The 18695-nt window shown below is 42.3% G+C and overlaps 2 protein-coding genes across 5 annotated transcripts; one reads left to right on the forward strand and one right to left on the reverse strand.

Moving 5' to 3' along the window:
- The first annotated feature begins 970 nt into the window (after positions 1-970).
- On the forward strand, positions 971-15092 carry znf330 (zinc finger protein 330). Of its 4 annotated transcripts, none has more exons than XM_087133479.1 (12): positions 971-1240; positions 3430-3590; positions 4198-4217; positions 5021-5091; positions 5624-5703; positions 5854-5980; positions 6222-6326; positions 6744-6790; positions 7066-7183; positions 7891-7986; positions 8448-8614; positions 13984-15092. In XM_087133479.1, exons 2-11 carry the CDS (start codon positions 3471-3473, stop codon positions 8594-8596), a joined length of 933 nt encoding a protein of 310 aa, XP_086989605.1. In that variant the 5' UTR covers positions 971-1240; positions 3430-3470; the 3' UTR covers positions 8597-8614; positions 13984-15092. The 4 variants fall into 4 exon arrangements, with proteins under 4 accessions (XP_086989605.1, XP_022086226.1, XP_022086225.1 ...); XM_022230534.2 differs by lacking the exon at positions 13984-15092 and adding an exon at positions 2566-2717 and having other exon boundaries at positions 972-1240; positions 8448-9280; XM_022230533.2 differs by lacking the exon at positions 13984-15092 and having other exon boundaries at positions 972-1320; positions 8448-9280.
- Positions 9682-18274, reverse strand: LOC110976873 (uncharacterized). The gene is made up of 12 exons (XM_022230527.2): positions 17168-18274; positions 16102-16222; positions 15653-15826; positions 14782-14916; positions 14275-14415; positions 13423-13797; positions 12845-13068; positions 11809-12184; positions 11235-11501; positions 10522-10724; positions 10221-10352; positions 9682-9942 (listed from the first exon to the last, which is right to left on the reverse strand). Exons 1-12 carry the CDS (start codon positions 17507-17509, stop codon positions 9799-9801), a joined length of 2634 nt encoding a protein of 877 aa, XP_022086219.2. The 5' UTR covers positions 17510-18274; the 3' UTR covers positions 9682-9798.
- Positions 18275-18695: the final 421 nt, after the last annotated feature.

Below are 18695 nucleotides of genomic sequence, written 5' to 3' on the forward strand. Positions count from 1 at the left end.
AGAATAAGTGTATCGCAAACTAATACCGTGCAGTAGTTTGACCACCTAGTTAGGGACATAAAATTATATTAAGGATATAAAGACGACACAACTAGGACAATCACCTTGAAGCCTTTAAGTAGCCAAACGGAACCGTTTGGTTCAAAAGAATTTCTTTAGCCCAGCATCAGGCCCCTGGCAAAACCAAACTGAAATGAAAGAATCGTGTAGGTCAAGTTTCTAGCAAACAATAAAAAGAGAGGCATTTTCAGGTGTGTGGGGACTTATCCTTGACCTGTTGCCATCTTGAGCATCAAATTAGCTTTTGTAATTTTGTTCCTTGGAGGGTAGGTATTACTGATGATATTTCTTCAACTGGGAGAACAGCACGAGTGAAAAGACAATCTCATGTCTAAAGACTACCCCGCCTACTACCCTCTGAGCTGGCCCTGTTACGCCCCAACTATAGCATCAGTCCCAACTATAGTTGGGCCCGTCCCAACTATAGTTGGGCCCGTCCCAGCTAGAGCGCTACAGTTGGGCCGGCCCAACTACAGCAGAGAGGTCCTGTGTTCATGACGTGCCATGTCCAGCATGTGCCAAAGTCATATTGTTCACAAATATCATGTCATTGGTCATACATGTAGGGCTAGATGAACAGATGAAGTGCCACATTTTAGATGAATTGTGTCTCAAGTGTGAGACACATTGACTTGGATAATGTTGAGACATTTCCCACAGACATTGGTCAACAATAGTTGGGCCAGCCCAACTGCAGCACTACAGTTGGGACTGTCCCAACTATAGTTGGGACTTATGCTATAGTTGGGGCATAACAGCCCCACACTTAGCTGGTGAGTACCTGACAAGTGAGGGCAGTATGCAGATTTTACAGTACTTTCAGCAATAGCCCGACTACGTACCGTGCGCGCCGCGTAGCTATAGCTAAGGCAAAGATCGTATAGCGCCGCGTAGCGGCGCAAGATGGGGAACTTCGCCATGAATACGCGTAAAATGTTGTTATCACATGGGTGCCATTCTGGTTGGACTACGACTGCGCAGTGCATGTTAATGCGCTGGCGCAGGCGCCTCGACAGGCACGCACACGGATGAACGTTCACACTCGAATGGCGCCCATGGTGATAACACCTTTATGGCCAAATTACCCATCTTGCGCCGCTACGCGGCGCTATATAATCTTTGGCTGAGGGAGCTTAGACCTATTTGTACTTTCATCGGCGCATAGGGGTCATACGGGAAGGTAATGATATTGCCCATTCTCCAGCTTTCAGGTGGTTAATTGCTTGAAAGATCGACCCATTTCTTCGTAATAATTGCACGGTAAAACTGGGGATTGTAAATTTGGTTCCTTTAATATTAGGGAGAGCCACACATAACACAGTACATTTTAATTTTTGAATTCACCTGGGTCATGCATGTCACGTGGGTAGGCCTAGAGCAGCAAGGCACTACTCCGTAGGCCTACGGAGTAGTGGTTTATTGTTCAGAAAGTACCTGGGCAGGTGATGCTCGGTGCTGTGACATCATGCTCAGTAACTGTAGGGTTGATGTCCAAAAAATGGCAAGGGTTTTGAGGGAAATTATGAGGGGAAACTGTTGAGTGTTTTAACACATGGCATGCATATGACACATAACATGCATATGACACATGACATGCATGGTGGATTCAAATTCGTATGGCTAGTTTATCAGTAAGAAAGCCACATTTTCTCATAATTTACAATTGGAAATTTCCAAAAATAGGGTCAGTGCAATAAAGAGAGTGTTGCCTATGTTTCTTGGGGGACTCACCAGTTTTGCAATGACCAAAAACTTGTGGGGTCCCCGAGTATACCATTGTGTATACAATCCCTGGTAAAACCTACCCTTGGCAGTTTCAACGAAGAGTGAATAAGCAAAGTATTAATGCAGCCTAACTTTATTGATAGGCCCTATGTTGGGTAAGTCGGAGCACTACGCCAATTTTATTAGGCATGATTGCTTGATCTTTGCATGATTGCTCCATCTCAGAACACGATATGTTGATAATTCTGCCAATCACCCAGTTGCCTCTTCTTTCTCCTTCGTGGTTGTGAAAAAACTGTTCAAAAAAGGGGAAGTGAAGTGAGAAGTTTCACTCAAACAGAATTGACTAAGCCGATCATGCCCCAACATTTCAACCACCAACTGTGGCATGATGACTCCCCACAGGAACGTACTGAGGGCCCTGACTCAATGTTACTGCCCTTGTATGAGGTTCACTAATCACATGTGAACAATGGTGAATCAAGCTATGGAAATCTGTTAAAACTTTTGTGAAACACATCTTGGATAGTGCATCCTGGAGGAGGGAAATAGGGAAGAAGCTATGGATAAGCACATTGCTAGAATGATTATTGCTTATTCAGTGCAGTGTTATGCCTACCATACTATGAGACAGTGCGGACATCTGGGATTCTCACAAAATGGCAGGTACCGTGCCGGTGAAAACAGCAACCATGGCGATGTACGCAAGCCCCAGCCAGTCTGAGGATCAGGTTATACAATCTTTTCTGTGATCAGTACGTATGTGCTCGCTCGTTGCAGTTGTCTTCATTGGTGCGGTGTGGTTGCTACTTACAATTTTGTGAAACTCCCGGATGTCCGTGCTGCTCCATTTGCGACTACTGTTTACCCCTGGAACTGGGTTTTCTGTCCAATTCACTAAATTGGCAGATGATGAACCGCACAGTTAAGAGGTAACTTATGTTGACTGGACCCAATAACCTACGTCATGGAGCTATGCTTACACATAGGGTGCCCTAAGCTGTACTCCGTTAAAGGATTTTTTTCCCATGGTTGTCATTGTGCTCCAGTGAAAGGCGTGTTCTTTTAATGTTTATGTTACCACTGTTACGATGAACTCCAGCTCCAAAAAGTGCCAAACTCAAGACTCAACACACCTGTTGGCCCGAGGTAGATTAAGAGAGGGCGCAAATTTCCTGGCAACAGAGGTTCCTTTGATGGGAAATGCACTTGGCTGGTTCACGAATTACTATGAAATGCATGTGTAATGGTCGTGTTGCTCTCAACAAAATGAGCATTCTCCACCAACATGGCTCTTTTCAGCCCATGAGGGGGTGCCTCTGCTCAAGATGGATACTTCTAGAATCCAGAGGGCAGTTTCTGGCAGGCCTATAACCCTATCAGGTTGATTACATATGTACGTATGTACATGTCAGAGGGGAACCAACTTAAGTGGTACTCATGATCATTTCCTTTGGGTGTAAATCAGCGAAGTTCAATCACATCTGATCATGTTCCATGCCAAACCAATCAAAGTGTTTTTCAATTATGCAAAGTAACTTTTTTTATTATCTTAGTATGTGATTATCTATGGTTGCAAAATCATTGAGGATTATCAGGAGGCTTGACTCAACAGCTCATTTCTTCAACATGTTCAAAATGTAGATTAAAGGGTATCCTCTTGTAGTCCTATCTACGTGCCAATCATGCCAAAGAAGAAGACAGGTGCCCGGAAGAAGGCAGAGAAGCAAAAAGAGCGCCAGCGAGAGATTCGCAAGGGAGCAGAGCAGAGGCAGATTGCTCAATGGCCATGCAACTTCACAATGGTATGTGCCCACTCACAGTTCTTTGTTAATTGGTTAGAGAATCCTTACAGTTTGACCTGAGTGACATCAAACTATACTGTTGGTAAAATAAAATGTGCATTGTCATTGCTGCTGGACATTTTAAAGCAATCTAGCGACTGGTGACTCAATTTTCAGGGAAATTTTAGTTCTCAAACTGCACATTTAATAAAACTTGGAAGCGTTAATGATTCTGAAAAAAATTGGGCATCTATTGTTATCCGGTTTGTAAGTGTGACGTCACTTCAGTTTAAACCATGCCCATTGCACATGCACTGCAGATAGAGTTACATGCACTGATCATCGTTCACATGAAACATGGAACCTGAAGTTAAAGCGCAACTACAACTATCATCCAATGGGAGCCCGGAAATCATGGCACGACCGCCTTTGTGACAAAGTCACTTATGAACCGGATAGTTGCTGGTCACTCTATGCAGTAAAAACCAAGGAAGACTTTTGTGTGCAGTGTAGTCAAGGGTAAAACAATTATGTTTGAAATAGAGAGCCTTGTGATTAAGAGACAGCAATGGAGTCATTGTGCAAACACATCACTAAAGTTTGTTCCTGTTTCTTTTGATTTTTACAGGAGTGTGACAAGTGTGGCAGGTCAGTCATTTGACTTCCTTTGATTTTTGTTATCAGACATTAAATCAAGCAAGGGAAGCTAGAGTTTCATAGTCTTACTGTGCTTACAGCAGTACCTGTAACTGGAGGTCAATCCTGAAGTCGTGACCCATGGGAAGAGACCCTTGAAAAATGCTCTTTGTTGCCTTTTTATTTCTGAATTTGTTGATCTGCCAGTTCCAAATTAATTTTGCCTAAGAGCCGATTGCTGAAAGCATATATCTTTGGCAAACATCAGCTAGACACATTTGTTACGGCATCCTGCAAAATAAGCCTTAACACAGACAGACCTTAATCCTTCACATTGTTGGAGGATTGAGGACTGTTAGGGTTAAGGCCAATTTTCCCCAGTAGTTTTGCTCGCATATGGAGAAAGAGCAAAGTGAGCTCTGTCTTTGGGCATTTTCGAAGCAAGTGGATTCGGCCTAGACTTTGGTTCCCATGGTTGCAGCCATGTTGAAGCAGCGCTCAAAACCACATCTTCAAGCTCTGACTGGAACCAGTGAAATCGAAATCTCAGCCAAATCCACTCGTTTTCAAATGCCCTTTGGTTGCATTGCTCAGTCTGTCATCCGGATAATAGACACTATGTGAGTGAAACATATCAAGGGTTCCCATTGGTCTCCATTGTACAAGATTCTTGTCAAGGCCTATCACTCAAAAGAAGCCCTGACAACATCCAGTTGTTAGGCTGGGTCACATTTGTGTCAATGCTTGTTCACTTTGGCTTGTAACAATGTTCATTGTTAGCTCTTGTCAGTGCGTTCTCTTTTTTTTGGACACAGGCGACAAAAGAACCGTGCATTCTGTTACTTTTGTAGCGCTGTTCAGAAGCTTCCAGTCTGTGGGCATTGTGGTGAGAAGTTTACCAGTATTTGACTTCATCGTGTTTGATCGTGGCCCACAGTTAAACAAGGGTCAGAGAAGAAAAAGGTTTCCAACTTGAAAGAGAAATTCCCTTCGAATAACTCAACACTTGCTTAGAATCAGGAGCTGAAACCCTGATCTTCAAAGTTATTTTATGTGGTATTTCTCTCTGTTGCATAATTCTGAGAACCAATCCAATGGCTTTAGCATAATTTCAGTAGTTTGGGTTTCCTGTCTTTGTGGTTACTGTTAGGCAATATCCAAATATTCGATCAATGATCGAATATTATTTTAGTAGTGAATTATTCAAATTGACTCAACCCTACAGTCCTGTGCTTACCAACAACCACCAGTGATGCTACTTCGTGGTCTTGGATCATCCAAACAAAGCCGTGTGGCCAATGTTTGACAGAGTTGACTGAAACTGCATTGTGTGTGCATTTTGGCCAAGTTCACAGTTGCAGAAAATAGCCGTCGCCAAGCAACACGTCCCTCACCTTGCCTGTTTTCTTTCCCACTAGCCAAAGTCAAATGCATGCAGAAGACGGGGGACTGTGTCATCAAGCATCCAGGACAGTTCACTACTGGGCTTGGTATGGTGGTAAGCAATCCTCTTGGAATAAGTATATGAGATTTTTTTCATCCCTCACTCTTATGGTGGCACTTTTGCCCAGGCAGCCAGATGTGGCACTCCCAGATCGCACCCTCCAAAGGTCTTGCAATGAAGTGTTTTCCTTTTGTTTGTAAACAGGGTGCCATTTGTGACTTTTGCGAGGCATTCATCTGTCACGGCAGGAAGTGTCTGACAACCCATGCCTGTGAATGCCCACTTGCAGACTTGGAATGCAAAGAATGTGAGCGTGGAGTATGGGACCATGGTAAAGAAATGAACTCTTCATATATTGCAATATTTCACTTCCCCTCACTCGTGACCTGCGATGAAACAGTTTTACTAACATTATTTCAAATGATAAACTGACTTTTTTTTCCCTGAAACTTTCGAGGATACTAAAGCACCTTTCTCAAACTCACTGCGATATGATCTTTCTTTAAGATGTGTAGTGTCAACTGTATGAAGTATTCTCGGTGTATAATATTGTCATTCTGAAAAACCCACAGGCGGTAGAATCTTCAAGTGTTCATTCTGTGACTGTGCACTGTGTGAGGACGACCAGTTTGAGCACCAGGCTATGTGCCAGCAAGTCGAAGCAGAATCCTTGAAGTGTGGGTCTCGTCTTATGTGTGTTTAGATGTGATATATGGTGATTTCAGAACACCAAACACAAGAGGGCCATACAAGAAACTTGTGACAACAGCATTTGTGAATAAAAGATAATATCAACAACAAAAACAGAAGAAAAGGACACAAACAACATAATGGTGGAGAGAGGACATATATGTACCTTTTGGAAGCATGCACTGTTCCCCTTTGTACATGTTACCCCAAATCTTTTATCCTGGTAGCACCTGCCTGGTGGCTATGCAACCATTTGGCAGTGGGATGAACAGTTGGGATCGCTATCTGTAAACCATCGTTACCTTACCTTTCTCCACCACTTCCATGTACAAAGTCAATGGTACACGGATATTCTTCTTGATGCTCCAACCATTTAAGAGTCCTTTGTCTTGTATGCTTCACAGGTGCATCATGTAACAAGCTGGGCCAGTACTCTTGCCTCCGATGTAAGGTAAACACCACATGCAACTGGGTTTAGCAGTCTTGTAATAAGTACACTATCATAATGAGAACATGATTGCTCTGGACAGGACTGGTGACATTCCTTATTTTGGTTGAGCGGGTAGAGCAATATCAAATAGGGGCATGTGCTGTGTATTGACTACTGCATTTTCCAACAAGTCTCCCTTCTTAGTGTCATGACAATGTCTCATGTCTTAATGATATTAATTTACTGACTTTGGATGAACAACGAGGTAATTTGGGAGTGTTTATGTCTCCTTACAGGTCTGCTTTTGTGAGGATCATGTTCGGCGCAAGGGTTTCAAGTACAACCGTGGGGAGCCCATACCTTGTCCAAAGTGCAGCTATGACACTAAGGAGACCAAGGATCTCAGCATGTCCAGTGAGTGCCTCCTCAGAACTTTCTCTCTAGACAGTTTGTTCCCTTTTTTTTTCATGGTTCATCTTTAAAGTTAATGCTATTTTTACTCTGTGATGTAATGCACAGAGTGGCAGGATTTGTATTTTGTTGCAGTTCATAGACGGATATACTGAAAAACTTAAAACATTTAATCTGAACACTTTTCCAGCTTTTTGAATATTTGTTTGATGAGCTTTAAAATAGCTATTTATTTTTAAATTTGTTCAGTATGAAGTACACGTATGAGACTGGATCTTCATAGATTGTTCCTGAAATCATTTACAGTGTCTTCACAGAACTCACAATATCATACAGGAGCCATTTTGATTTATAAAAACACAGGCTGTTTACTGTAAAAACTGCAGACCTCAAAGAAAGATGTCTTTAATTGCAATGCTTTTGAAGCCACTGAGGTCACTGGTGGCCATCTTACTGTGCCGGATACAAAGTTGATCATTGGCTGATGTGCCGTAGTAACTGTTAACCACAAATGATTTGCTTAACAATGGTGAGCAAGCCTTTGTATTACGTTTGTTGCCGGTTTGGAAAGACTGCTGCCAGTGGCTTCAATGAGGTATGTGGGCCAGTCAAGGGCATTGCGAGTCCAGACTTTTTACATGACACCTGTCGTTAAAACTGGCATTTTAAGAAAGTGCAATGATCTGCTCTTTCATCTGAACTCCTTACAGCGAGGAAAGTAGCCTATGGTCGACAGACGAATGATGGTGGTGAACAGAGTTTTGGGTACACATATGACGACGATGATGATGATGGTGGTGGCTATGGTAAATGCTCAGTGCTATCTTTTCCAAAATAAACACAAGGAAACATAGAGCCGCTCTGAACAACTAACCCCAATAATCCTCATTTTCCTAAGAAGTGAACAATCGTGGGCTGCTACGGTTAACGTTACAGTTTAAGAAAAGCTTCAGCTTTTTGTCAGACCTCCCCATAATATTATAAATTTAGTGTTGTTAACTTCTATATTATTTAACTTACATATATTGTGGAAATAAACCTGAAACCTGAAAAGTGTATTGATAAGCATAGGTAAGTTTAATTTCCTATGGCCAAAGCCTTAAGGAGATTAATTCTCCAGTCTCCCCAAAAGAGGTAGCAACAAAAAAGCAAAGGCACGGAGGTGCATGCACTGGTCAGATGCCTTTAGTTCTCAAGGTTCAATGCCATGCTGCCTCCATACTAGGGTGTAACGGGGGAGTAATGCGTACACTTGATTCTACGGCAGGTTACTATGGTGCAGCTGCTGAGGGCGGTTCCTACTGTGATGAGGATGAAGATGATGAAGATGACGACGAAGATGAACAAGATGATGAGGAGGACACTGATATGGCTGATCATCTGTCTCATCTCAACATTGGTCCAACTTATTCATGAAGTCAGAATTGTGTCAAGGTACAAGTCAAGAATAGCGACGTGATCATTTGGCATATATTTTCAAGATGTTGGGGAGGTTGTGTACATATGTTTTGCTCTAGCCATGATATCTTAGAATGTGTCATTTGCCTTTCGAATGTGCAGTTAAAGATGGCTGAAGTGACTTTCAGTGAATCTTATGGAGAATGTGACAGATCAGGATCAGCCTACGAGTGCTTGCTTTGCTGCTTTCATTGTTTTGCAGCTAAATTGACATTTGTTTCTATTCTGCACAGAACAATTAAAATGTACAGAAGTAGCAATATACAAAACATGAACTGCAACATATTGCTTTCATCTCATGGACACTACGATTGGACTATTTCATTGATTGTGATTTGTGCTTGGAGATCGGCACCAATCACAGCACTTGTCTTGTAATGATTTGTCACTCTTGCCAGTGCTGCGTTATCTGCCCGATAAAATCTAGCTCTCCTTTATAATGAAAATGGCTATGAAGAAAACTTTTTAAAAACGCACATTAATGTAAACCAAGGTTCAAGGCACAGCATTGTTTATTCAGTATTTATGGTATACATACTGATTACAAACACTTTTTAACCTTCTTACATAAATCCTCTAAATGATGTGCATATTAAAGAATATACACGGTCAAATAAACCATGACATAATCTGAAATTACAATGTTGTTCCTTTAAAAAGTCTGATCTCTTTTTTGCATTTTTAAAATTTCCTTCATGAGAAATCACTTCTATCTGCTATTCACACTGTCTAATCCAATTGTTAGTTTGGCAAATTTGTTAAAATTCAGGAGTGTTAAATTCTCTAGAAGAGGGTTATTCCACAAACTCAAACTTGCCATTTCAGCATTGACCAGTCTTTAATCAATTTCTTCAAAGATAGTGCTATTGCAAATTATCCCACAAAATAGGTAGGCGATGGGTTGGATATGAGGTTGTACAGGTGATTTGTTCTGAGCATTAAACAGGATGAAATGTTGCAGTTCATCCTCGGGAGAAGCAGATACTTTGAAACTCAATCAATTCAACTCAAAACGCCCACAAATTAAACATTATTCTACATGATACTCCCTATCCATTAGTGATATTCTATCTTCACAGAATCTGTCCAAGCATTTCTCCACCCACTGGACCCCCATTTCCCAAAGCATGGTGAGAGAAGGAAAGTGTCTGCCAACCAAACTAGGTGTCTGTGCAGCCATACATTTCCAGTTTGATCCCAGGAAACATGTCATAGTCATCTACATAGATGATGACGAAGCGTGCAGTCACCAGTTGTCCCATGGTGTGAGAGGTAGTGGCAGAAACAGAAGACACCGTAAAAACCTGTGGAAAAGTAGTGCATGTTATTTTTTATCCGTAACAGATATTTCCTGATATGTGAGGTACATTCTAAAATGGTCTCAAGTCTTGCTGTGCTTTTGCTGAAGATGATAACCACATCATGTGATCGTGTATCCTGAGGTCACTTTAGGGGCACTGTTTGGATCAAGGAATGATTGTGTATCTATTGATTTGATACGAATCCCAGTGTGAGGGAAAGCGATAAAATCTGACAACCAAGTTTTTGTTGACTTTCTCAGTCTGGAGATTTTGTGGCTTACCTTTGCTGTCAAGGACTGTTTGTCAGTCAGGAGCTCAGTATCATGATTCAGGTCTAACTTGTGTCCAATTCTGAATTGGGTCACCCCTGTCATCGCTGCTATGCCAGAGATGTACATCCCTTTGGTCTCCATCTTTTGAAAACAAAAGTAACACACCTGTGAATTTCTGTCCAATTACAAGGGGGATTATGTAGTATGTGGCATTAGTTGTTTGTTTATTTCTTTTCCTGGTGAAGGACAAAGGAAGAATTTACGTGACTTGAAAACAATGGTGCTTCCTCATATTGGACGACAAACTAACCCTATTGAAGGATCGCACATGCCCAAGATCAATTTGTAGCTGGAAGGGGATGTTGACCCCAATGTTGGTGAAGTTACTCAGTTCAATGGTCGGGCTCTGGTCCAGTGCATCAAACCACAGGTCATATTCATCTGTGGCATCGTTGTTATGCATTGCGGTACCAGACATCTGATTTTTGGTGATGCTGAAGGCGAGGTTACAATCTGTTCACAGAAAGATAGATGAAATAATTTTCAGAAAAAGAATTAGAGTGCTGCTTCTTACTTGTTTATGAAATACAGTATATTGAGGGCATTTGTTCCAGTTTGATGTCAGCACAAAGTTTCCCTTAGTTTATATGTTTTGATATATTTTCCAGGACTAGCAAAATTAATTCCTTTTTCCGAGGCCCAATCTTGAAAAGTCAAATATTCAATTGAGTTGAAGGTCAAATGTTCAAATTGTGAATGATTTGAAGTGACTCAGCCCTAGCATGCTGGCAACGTTGTCATGCAGTAGGCTCTTTTGAAACTTACTTCTCTCTATCCCAAGACGAGTGCACTGTCCTTCAAAGGACATCTCCTGTTCCCATTGTCTAAAACTTTGCTGCTCTTGCCTTGAGTTGCAATAGCTGACACAGAGGGCAGTAATAAGAAAGTGTACAAGCCAGTATTTTACTAGTATAATTCATACAGTTTGCAAGTAATTGTCCTTTTACACAAGACCAAACTTGCCCCCAGCGTAGTAGACAGACTGCTTCGCAATTCCTCCACATGGATAGCTCGCTGCTCCACACGCATGGAAGCACTGGCTGGTAGGGGCGGGGTCATTCTTCATGGAGTTGCCACAGTAGCAGCGGTTGAGCTCACTGGACAAGCCCAGCAGCGGGTAGCCCAGGCTGCTGCAGTGGCTGCTGCAGTTGCCCACGTCCAGTCCTATAGCTGCTGTAAAGGTGTCGTTGACATCACCGGCATGGAAGCAGCCAATCATCTTCTCCGGTTCTGTATTGAAGCAAAGCATTAAAAAATATGCAAATGTGGCGACATGAACTCTGTCTGCATGAAAAAGAAAGGGAATATGATAACCCCTGCCAGAAGCAAGAGCCAGAATAAAGCCATGTCTGACTCGAGTCTTTTGTTGCTATGGCTTCCTTTTTTTCAATTCTTAGCCTACTTTGGTTGAAAAGAATGCCTGCAGCTTGAAATTACACATGACTCTGTGGGAGGTGGGTGCAACCACTACCATAGACTTGTGCGTAATTTCAAGCCACAAACAAGAAACCAAGTCAGGGCGTAATTTTCCCCTTACCGTTTCTACACTTGAGGCGGAATTTGTAGTCCTGGCACTGTGGAGACATCCTATCCATCCTCCAGGTCAGTCGTGAGAATGTCTCATTTATTGTAACATTGTGTTGCAGCACCAGGGTCTGGTTGTTACAGACTAAGTACCCATTACTGGCATCTGTTCCGTTGGTGTCCATCATTGTGCCATTTCCAGTCACCTCATTAGCCATGGTCTCATTAGCCACTGTCTCATTACCCATGGTTATATTTACCATGGTAAGGTTTGCTGCCATAGTTGTGGGTGTGACCCACTCACAGTTCAGTTCCGTGTCGTTGTAGGATTCCTCAATTCCCACCAGGCGCCAGTCAGAAACATTGAAAGTCACGTTGACATAATACACCTTGCACAAAAAAAAGAAATTGTGTCATGTAATGTGGTTGTCATCGCATAGCAAATCTGCTATTGTGTATGTATTTCTTTCAAGTAGCATTTAATCAGTTGTCATTATTGCAAACCAAATCTTGGTTTGCTGTTGTCGTGCAGCTGTCTGGTTGGTTCACTGTATACCTCTCTCCATTGGATCTAGAGTGAACTATCCCCTTAAACTCTATATTGGTTATATTGAATTAGCTGTTTGGCAACACTGATTTCTGTATTCTACACGTGGGGCAAAAGTGATCTCAGTAGTTTTACTGAGCCCAATTTGAGGAATACAAATTTCAATTATTACAATCATGTTTCAAGTAATATATGATCCAGTAAGTTATCAATCAAATTATCCTTCTAGGTAACACAACACATAAGAGGCTTTTTTCAGGTAAAGGATGATGGAAAGTCTATGTGGAAAATGTCGGACAAGATAAGGAACATCTTGAGTGGTTGCCATGTATGTCTGTGTTGTAGTGGATATATGAGAGCACTTTGAAGGTGTCTCAGGTCTTTATGGCAGGGTCAGGAATGTCTGTTAGAGTCCTTTGTCTTTGAGTCACAAGATTCTGTGGTGGCTCGTTGGTTGAGAATTTACAAAGTACCAAAGAATTATAGAAAGCCATTTCTCTACCTGCAAGTCTTGTGTACAGTTGAGGCCTCCCTCGACAGTGCACTCCACATTGAATTTATCACCAGTCTGGTCATAGGGAATATCATCAAATCTGCGGCAGTCAATGTCCACAGGATTGGCACAGATCCAAGGCATGGTGTCATGAACTTCTGCTGTGGTCTCAATGTCGTGACCGTCGGCCCAGGGTGTATCAAAGTTGAACCACTCAGTCCAAAACTCTGTATCTGAGAGTTAAAGGTTACAATGTTCATTTTACCCAGGAGTAAACTAAACCTTAAGTTTTGTTTTTGGTTTGCCACAGAAAATTGATTGCTGGATTTGAATCTGGAAGTTTCTACATGCTATTATCAGCTACCTCTCAGCCAGCTGAGCTATCTAGTGTAGTGTTGCTTCATGTTGTCTCCCATGTGATCTGATCAGTTGTTGGAAAGCATGCATCCGAAGTAACAGAGATTGCACTATAGCATTTCATAAATACTGCAGACTTGGCAAATAGATTCGTAGATCTCTTCCAGATATAATATACATGTATTGCCAAAGGCACTGAACACTGAATACACCATCATTTTAAAACCTACCTTCAGTGTTCATCTGAAATGTCGAATAGCCAAGGCTTCCCCCACAGTACTTCCCCTGGTCATCTCCACCGGGACACTCGATGTCGCAAGCCCCTTCGGAATAACTCATGTCCATCCCTTCCAGGGAGTTGTGGCAGTTGCATGTGGTCTTGTTGAACAGGGAAGCAAAGAGGTACCCGTCGGCCCGGCATTCCTCCATGCATTCACGGACAGTCAGGCCTGTGTAGCCTGGGGTGGTGGAGGGGGGCTCAGGTGTGGTGCCATTGCTGATTGCGGGCAAGCTGGCCACTGTTGGGGTGTAGGTTTGGATAACCATGGCATCTTGGATACTGCCAGAAAAACAGCCTTTGTAGGATGTGCCAGAGTAGGATATTCCTGATGGAAGCAAAATCAAAGGGAGTAAACTTATTGTTTAGAAATTCAAACATTGCAGTTCATAATGTGGCAAGGATTTGTCTATCTTTTTCAAAGATCTGACACATTTGACAGCAGTAAAGATTTCTGTTTAGGTTTTACACTCTCCTAAATCCCCTAACATTGTTCTTATTTCTTCTGGCAAAGATTCCTGAAGTAAAGAATGAAGATTCTTCACAAGGTTCTGAGGAAGTTACCCACCCAAAAGAGCACCCTCTGCTCTGTAAGGAGGCCACTCAGTAGCCCCCCCATGTATGTTTGGCTGTTGCTTTCGAAAACTACGGAAACAATGTACTAATTGTTGTAAGTTTTAAGTTTGTCAGAATATTGAATTACTGAGAGTTTCAAAGGCATTATGTCTAATCTCTTTTTAATTGACCTGTCTTCCATGGCTCTTTGTAATTTCCAAACCCAAGGCTTGTAACATCCTTTCTTTACCTGCACTGTACACAGAGGAGTAAGTATTACCCCCACATTTCTGGCTAGAATCACCAGGGCAGTTGGTCGTGCATTTGGATTCATCAAAGATGTCTACAGCCTGCATGCTGCGAATGCAGTAACAGTTTTGACCCTTCAGAGCTAGCAAATAGGAATAAGGAAAAGGAACTCTTATGCAGAGGATAATGGAAACCAAAAACTAATATATTTTGTGGAGAAATAGTAAGCAACATTAAAACTGGTTTCTGTGGGAATGAGCTATGCTTGGGATAAAACATGTGATGTATTGGCTTTTGATATACATGTAGTGGCTTATATATTTTGATATAAAAGTCTCCCCCTTTGCTTTGTGTAGGGATGAAGAGTTTTTTTTAAGTCTTTACTGATCATCATCATCATCTCTGCAAACATATTACACCCTTGCCCGTCTTGGACTTGGTAGTGAGATGGAAGAAGAGCAGGACCTGGAATGGGAAATATTTCACCCTGACACATCATAAAACTCACCCGCAAGTTTGTAGCCACTATCAGCGCACGTTTCCCGACACAGTGGAATGTCCATGTCACTACTGCTGGTTTCCAAGGCAACATCGTAGTTTGCCTCTAGCTGGCTGTGCTTGTAGCAACCTATATAGGGATAGACTGGGAGGAATGAAAGAGGAAAAGTTGATTAGTATTATGAAAGAAGTAGGCCACTGATTGAGATGTATTATGACTGTTGACTCCTTCGTCGTCGTAACAAAGGTAAATCATCATAGTTGATTGATTATAGATTACCTGTGAGGAAAATAAAATGATATGCAGAAAGGCTTCTCACATTTACTGGCATTTCATATCAAAATAGAACTATTATTAAAATATTTGTACAATGAGCTTTTTTCAATTTCCAGTTCTTGGCATGCTACTCTACAACACTTTATACACCTCAACGACATGTTGCTGCCTGCAACACTTAACACTGAACACAGACAGTACAAATTAAAACAATAAAAAGAGACAAGAATTCGTGGGAAGAAAATTATCAATTTGACACACTGTTTGCTCTTGGTCTCTCATCCTTCATCTTCTAGTTAGAATTGGCGCATTGAAATTTAACAATTCTGCTCAGACTTTGTGGTAGAACAATTACACATTTGGTTTCTGTCAATGTTCTCATCCAGATTGCTGGAATAAGGTCCCTTACTGTACTGTTTTAATGAGAACTCTACCTGGTTAATCGGTCCAATTTTAACATTAATCCATAAACAGAATTTTCCCTCTCTCTCTCATTTTTTTTTTATTTGTTGAATCTTCGTAATTATCTCCTTTTTTTTGTAAATAAGAGACATCACCATTAAGAGCTAAGCATAACCGCTATCCAATTTATTTCTTGGCCTACCATTGCACTGTTGACTGGCGCAGGATTTCTCGCGTGTGTTGGGTCCCACGCAGTCTTTGCCGTCAGCCACCACCCACGGGTTGCTGCAGTTCCGGTAGCTGACCGCTCTGCAGACCGCTGAACAATCGGAATAGTTGCCCCAGTCCGAGAAACCCCCATCCACTGGCGCAAGATCTGCAAGAACCCAAAATGCATGTCCGTGTAATCTTCGAAGATCTGTCTTAGAGGGAAAAGTTTTCAAACTCACAGTTTCCCGGCATACTTTTAGCGGCGTTATTATGCAGTAAAGCGTCCTGATCCGATTATATGTGTCAGTTTGATTATGTTTCGATTAAGCAAAATGATGGAGAAATTGAAATCTTCGATCATCTGTGAAACATCAGTCCTGTACCAAGTTCAAGGAGCCAATCGGTGACACCCGATTCTGACCAGCTTGAATGCCAACCTACCGCTGCAAGTGTCTCCCTGAAGGCCTGGTGGGCACTGACATTTATATCCATGAGGATGACATTCTTCGGTGCAGATATTTCCAGTTAGGCACGGGTCATCAGCACAGGGATGTTGCTCACCCTGAAAAAGGAAGAACATAAGCCTCTCCTCAAAATTACCTGTATACCTTGATGTAAATCCAAGTTTCGATCCAAGGTAAGCAGTTCAACCTCTTGCGTCAAGGTACATAATTCGAAGGGCGATATTAGGCCTATTTACGTGTAATCCGGTACGCTGAAAGTTCCGATAAAATTATGAAAGGCAAAGGAGAGAGATCAACGAACGATCTACCAAAACTAGTTGGTTGTACTCGTTTGTTTCCATTTAAAACGTTTGTTGTTAATGTGAAATAGATTTAAAGGATTTAACTGCAACCATAACAAAGGCTGAAAATGTGAACGCGAGTTCATTCTTGAACTCCGAAACTAACTGGACACAATGATCATACTCAAATTAAGGTAGCTCCCGCGTACATCGGTGCGACGATTGCTGGAGGGGGGAGGGGGCTAGCTCTTCGCGTTGCATGCGTAAGTCACGACAACCCATTTGTTGTAGTCCTTGTGACGCATTTCCTTTGGAGGATTTCTTGAAATTTTTCCCTCGAAGAGCGGACGTATATTAAGACGAAAGCGAGGCGCCTTAGGTGTCACGAAGCATTTGCAGGAAATGTTGCTCCAGTTGAAATGTATTCAGCTTTTGCGAAGTTGCCGCACGAAAACCTGACGTCACAGTTTCACGCTTGTGCTGTCTTTTGCACCAATTCTGAGCCACTTTTTAACGTTGACCGACTTCATATTTGCGGAGTTCTAATAATCTGTTTGCAATATTTGTTTTACAGCAAAAGGTTCCGTAGCGGAATTTTGTGAAGACCTTGACTGGTGTTTAAACATATTTTGTAGAATAAATTTTGTAAAGGGAACATTGCAGTGTTTTCTGTAACATCACAAATATTGTTTGCCTTTTTGATAAAAAACAATTGTATAAATCACAGGTGTAATTGGCAAACGTATTGAACGACAAACTTACCACTTTGGGATCGACGCTATCGGCGAATACAATCCCTCTTTTAGGTGTCAAGTGCGGCAGTGCAGCGTAGTCGAACAAGCTACACGTGGAATTTTCCTCTCCCCACTCGAAGGAAAGACAGTCGTCTTCCATCAGGCATCTGATCCCGCACTCGCCCCGGCTGTAGGCAGTGGTGTTGAGGAACGCTCCATAGCCCCCTACCCCGCAGTCCGGGAAGCGAGCCGTCTCTACGAAGCCATACTCACTGGCCATTCCTCGTCTGATGGTGGTTCCTTGTGCCGTGGTCAGTGAAGGAAGAAGGGAAAAAACTATGGAGAAGGTGAGGATCATCCTGACAAGCATGATGGATTGATTGATTATCTAAAGCAGAAATATCTAACAACTTTTGCAACCAAGCTACCGAAGTTAATGGTTACGTGGTCGTTGTGACTATATCATCAGCCGTAGTTCGTATTAGAAATCCGTTTGACACAGTTGCGACAGATTTGCTGAGGCCGCGGAAGTTACTTCTTGTGGACGCGTTCTTCGCGTCAACTGACTACAATAATTATTTACATCGACGCGGCGGTGAACAATTTGTAAGCTTAATTTCTTCGGAGATGCGCTCTGTCTTATTTCTTAGTTAGAACTTCGATGTTCCTTTGCTCTTCCAGCTTCAGTAACACTTGATCTCCAACAAGACGACCAGATAGCCTGGCATGAGCATCAAGTCCGTTGGTATGTTACTCAGCAAAGTATTGTCTGAATCTATAGGATTTGACCAGGCTATAACATCACAGTGAATCTTCGATCATAATTCTGAAGAAGAGCTGACACAATGAAAATCGATACACTGGGACAGAATAGATGCATAGCAAAATAACCACGAATAACAACTAAGGTTCATTCGTAATACTGAGCATTTCGACTGGCTTTGTGTCAGAAGTGTACCGAAGATCCAAACTATACTCTCTGCATACAACAGACCTGAAAAGTCACGATACTAGGCCAGGCTGGAGTAATGGAATCAAATACATAAGGCCACATACTTTTACATAATTTGAAATGATTAACTGGTTAGGCTTGCTTTAGTGCCCATTGGCAGAGGATCAGGAGTGTGTGATCGATCGTGTTCTTATGCTGTCCGACACCCGTCTGACGGAGATAAAAATAGCTAACCGATAAACCTGCAGGACGCCCTCTACTAAATAATCCGTCGTACGCAACGCACGTCAAGAATCGTCGGGGACCCAAGGCATTATCAATATCACACGGCGTAAGCATGAGGGGAGGGGGTTGTCTGTGCCGCCCTACATATGGTGCGCGATATGTGACAAAGGGGACCCCCTCTTTGCGTCTTCTTTTGTGTCGGCGGAATCTTTGGAATTCCTTTCAGATTTTTTTCGGGGGGGGGGTGAAGTAGGCACAAGAGCCTGAGGGTATATAGCTCGTGCATCACATTAGGGGGTCCTCCCCGCGCCAGGTGCCCTTACATCGGTGTTGCTAGGATTTTTTTTTTTCAGGGAAGCACTTTTTTCTACGGTGGAGA

This window comes from Acanthaster planci, linkage group LG02 (genome assembly GCF_054643075.1).
Source record: "Acanthaster planci isolate LZ-2023a linkage group LG02, COTS_SCS, whole genome shotgun sequence".
Taxonomy (NCBI): domain Eukaryota; kingdom Metazoa; phylum Echinodermata; class Asteroidea; order Valvatida; family Acanthasteridae; genus Acanthaster; species Acanthaster planci.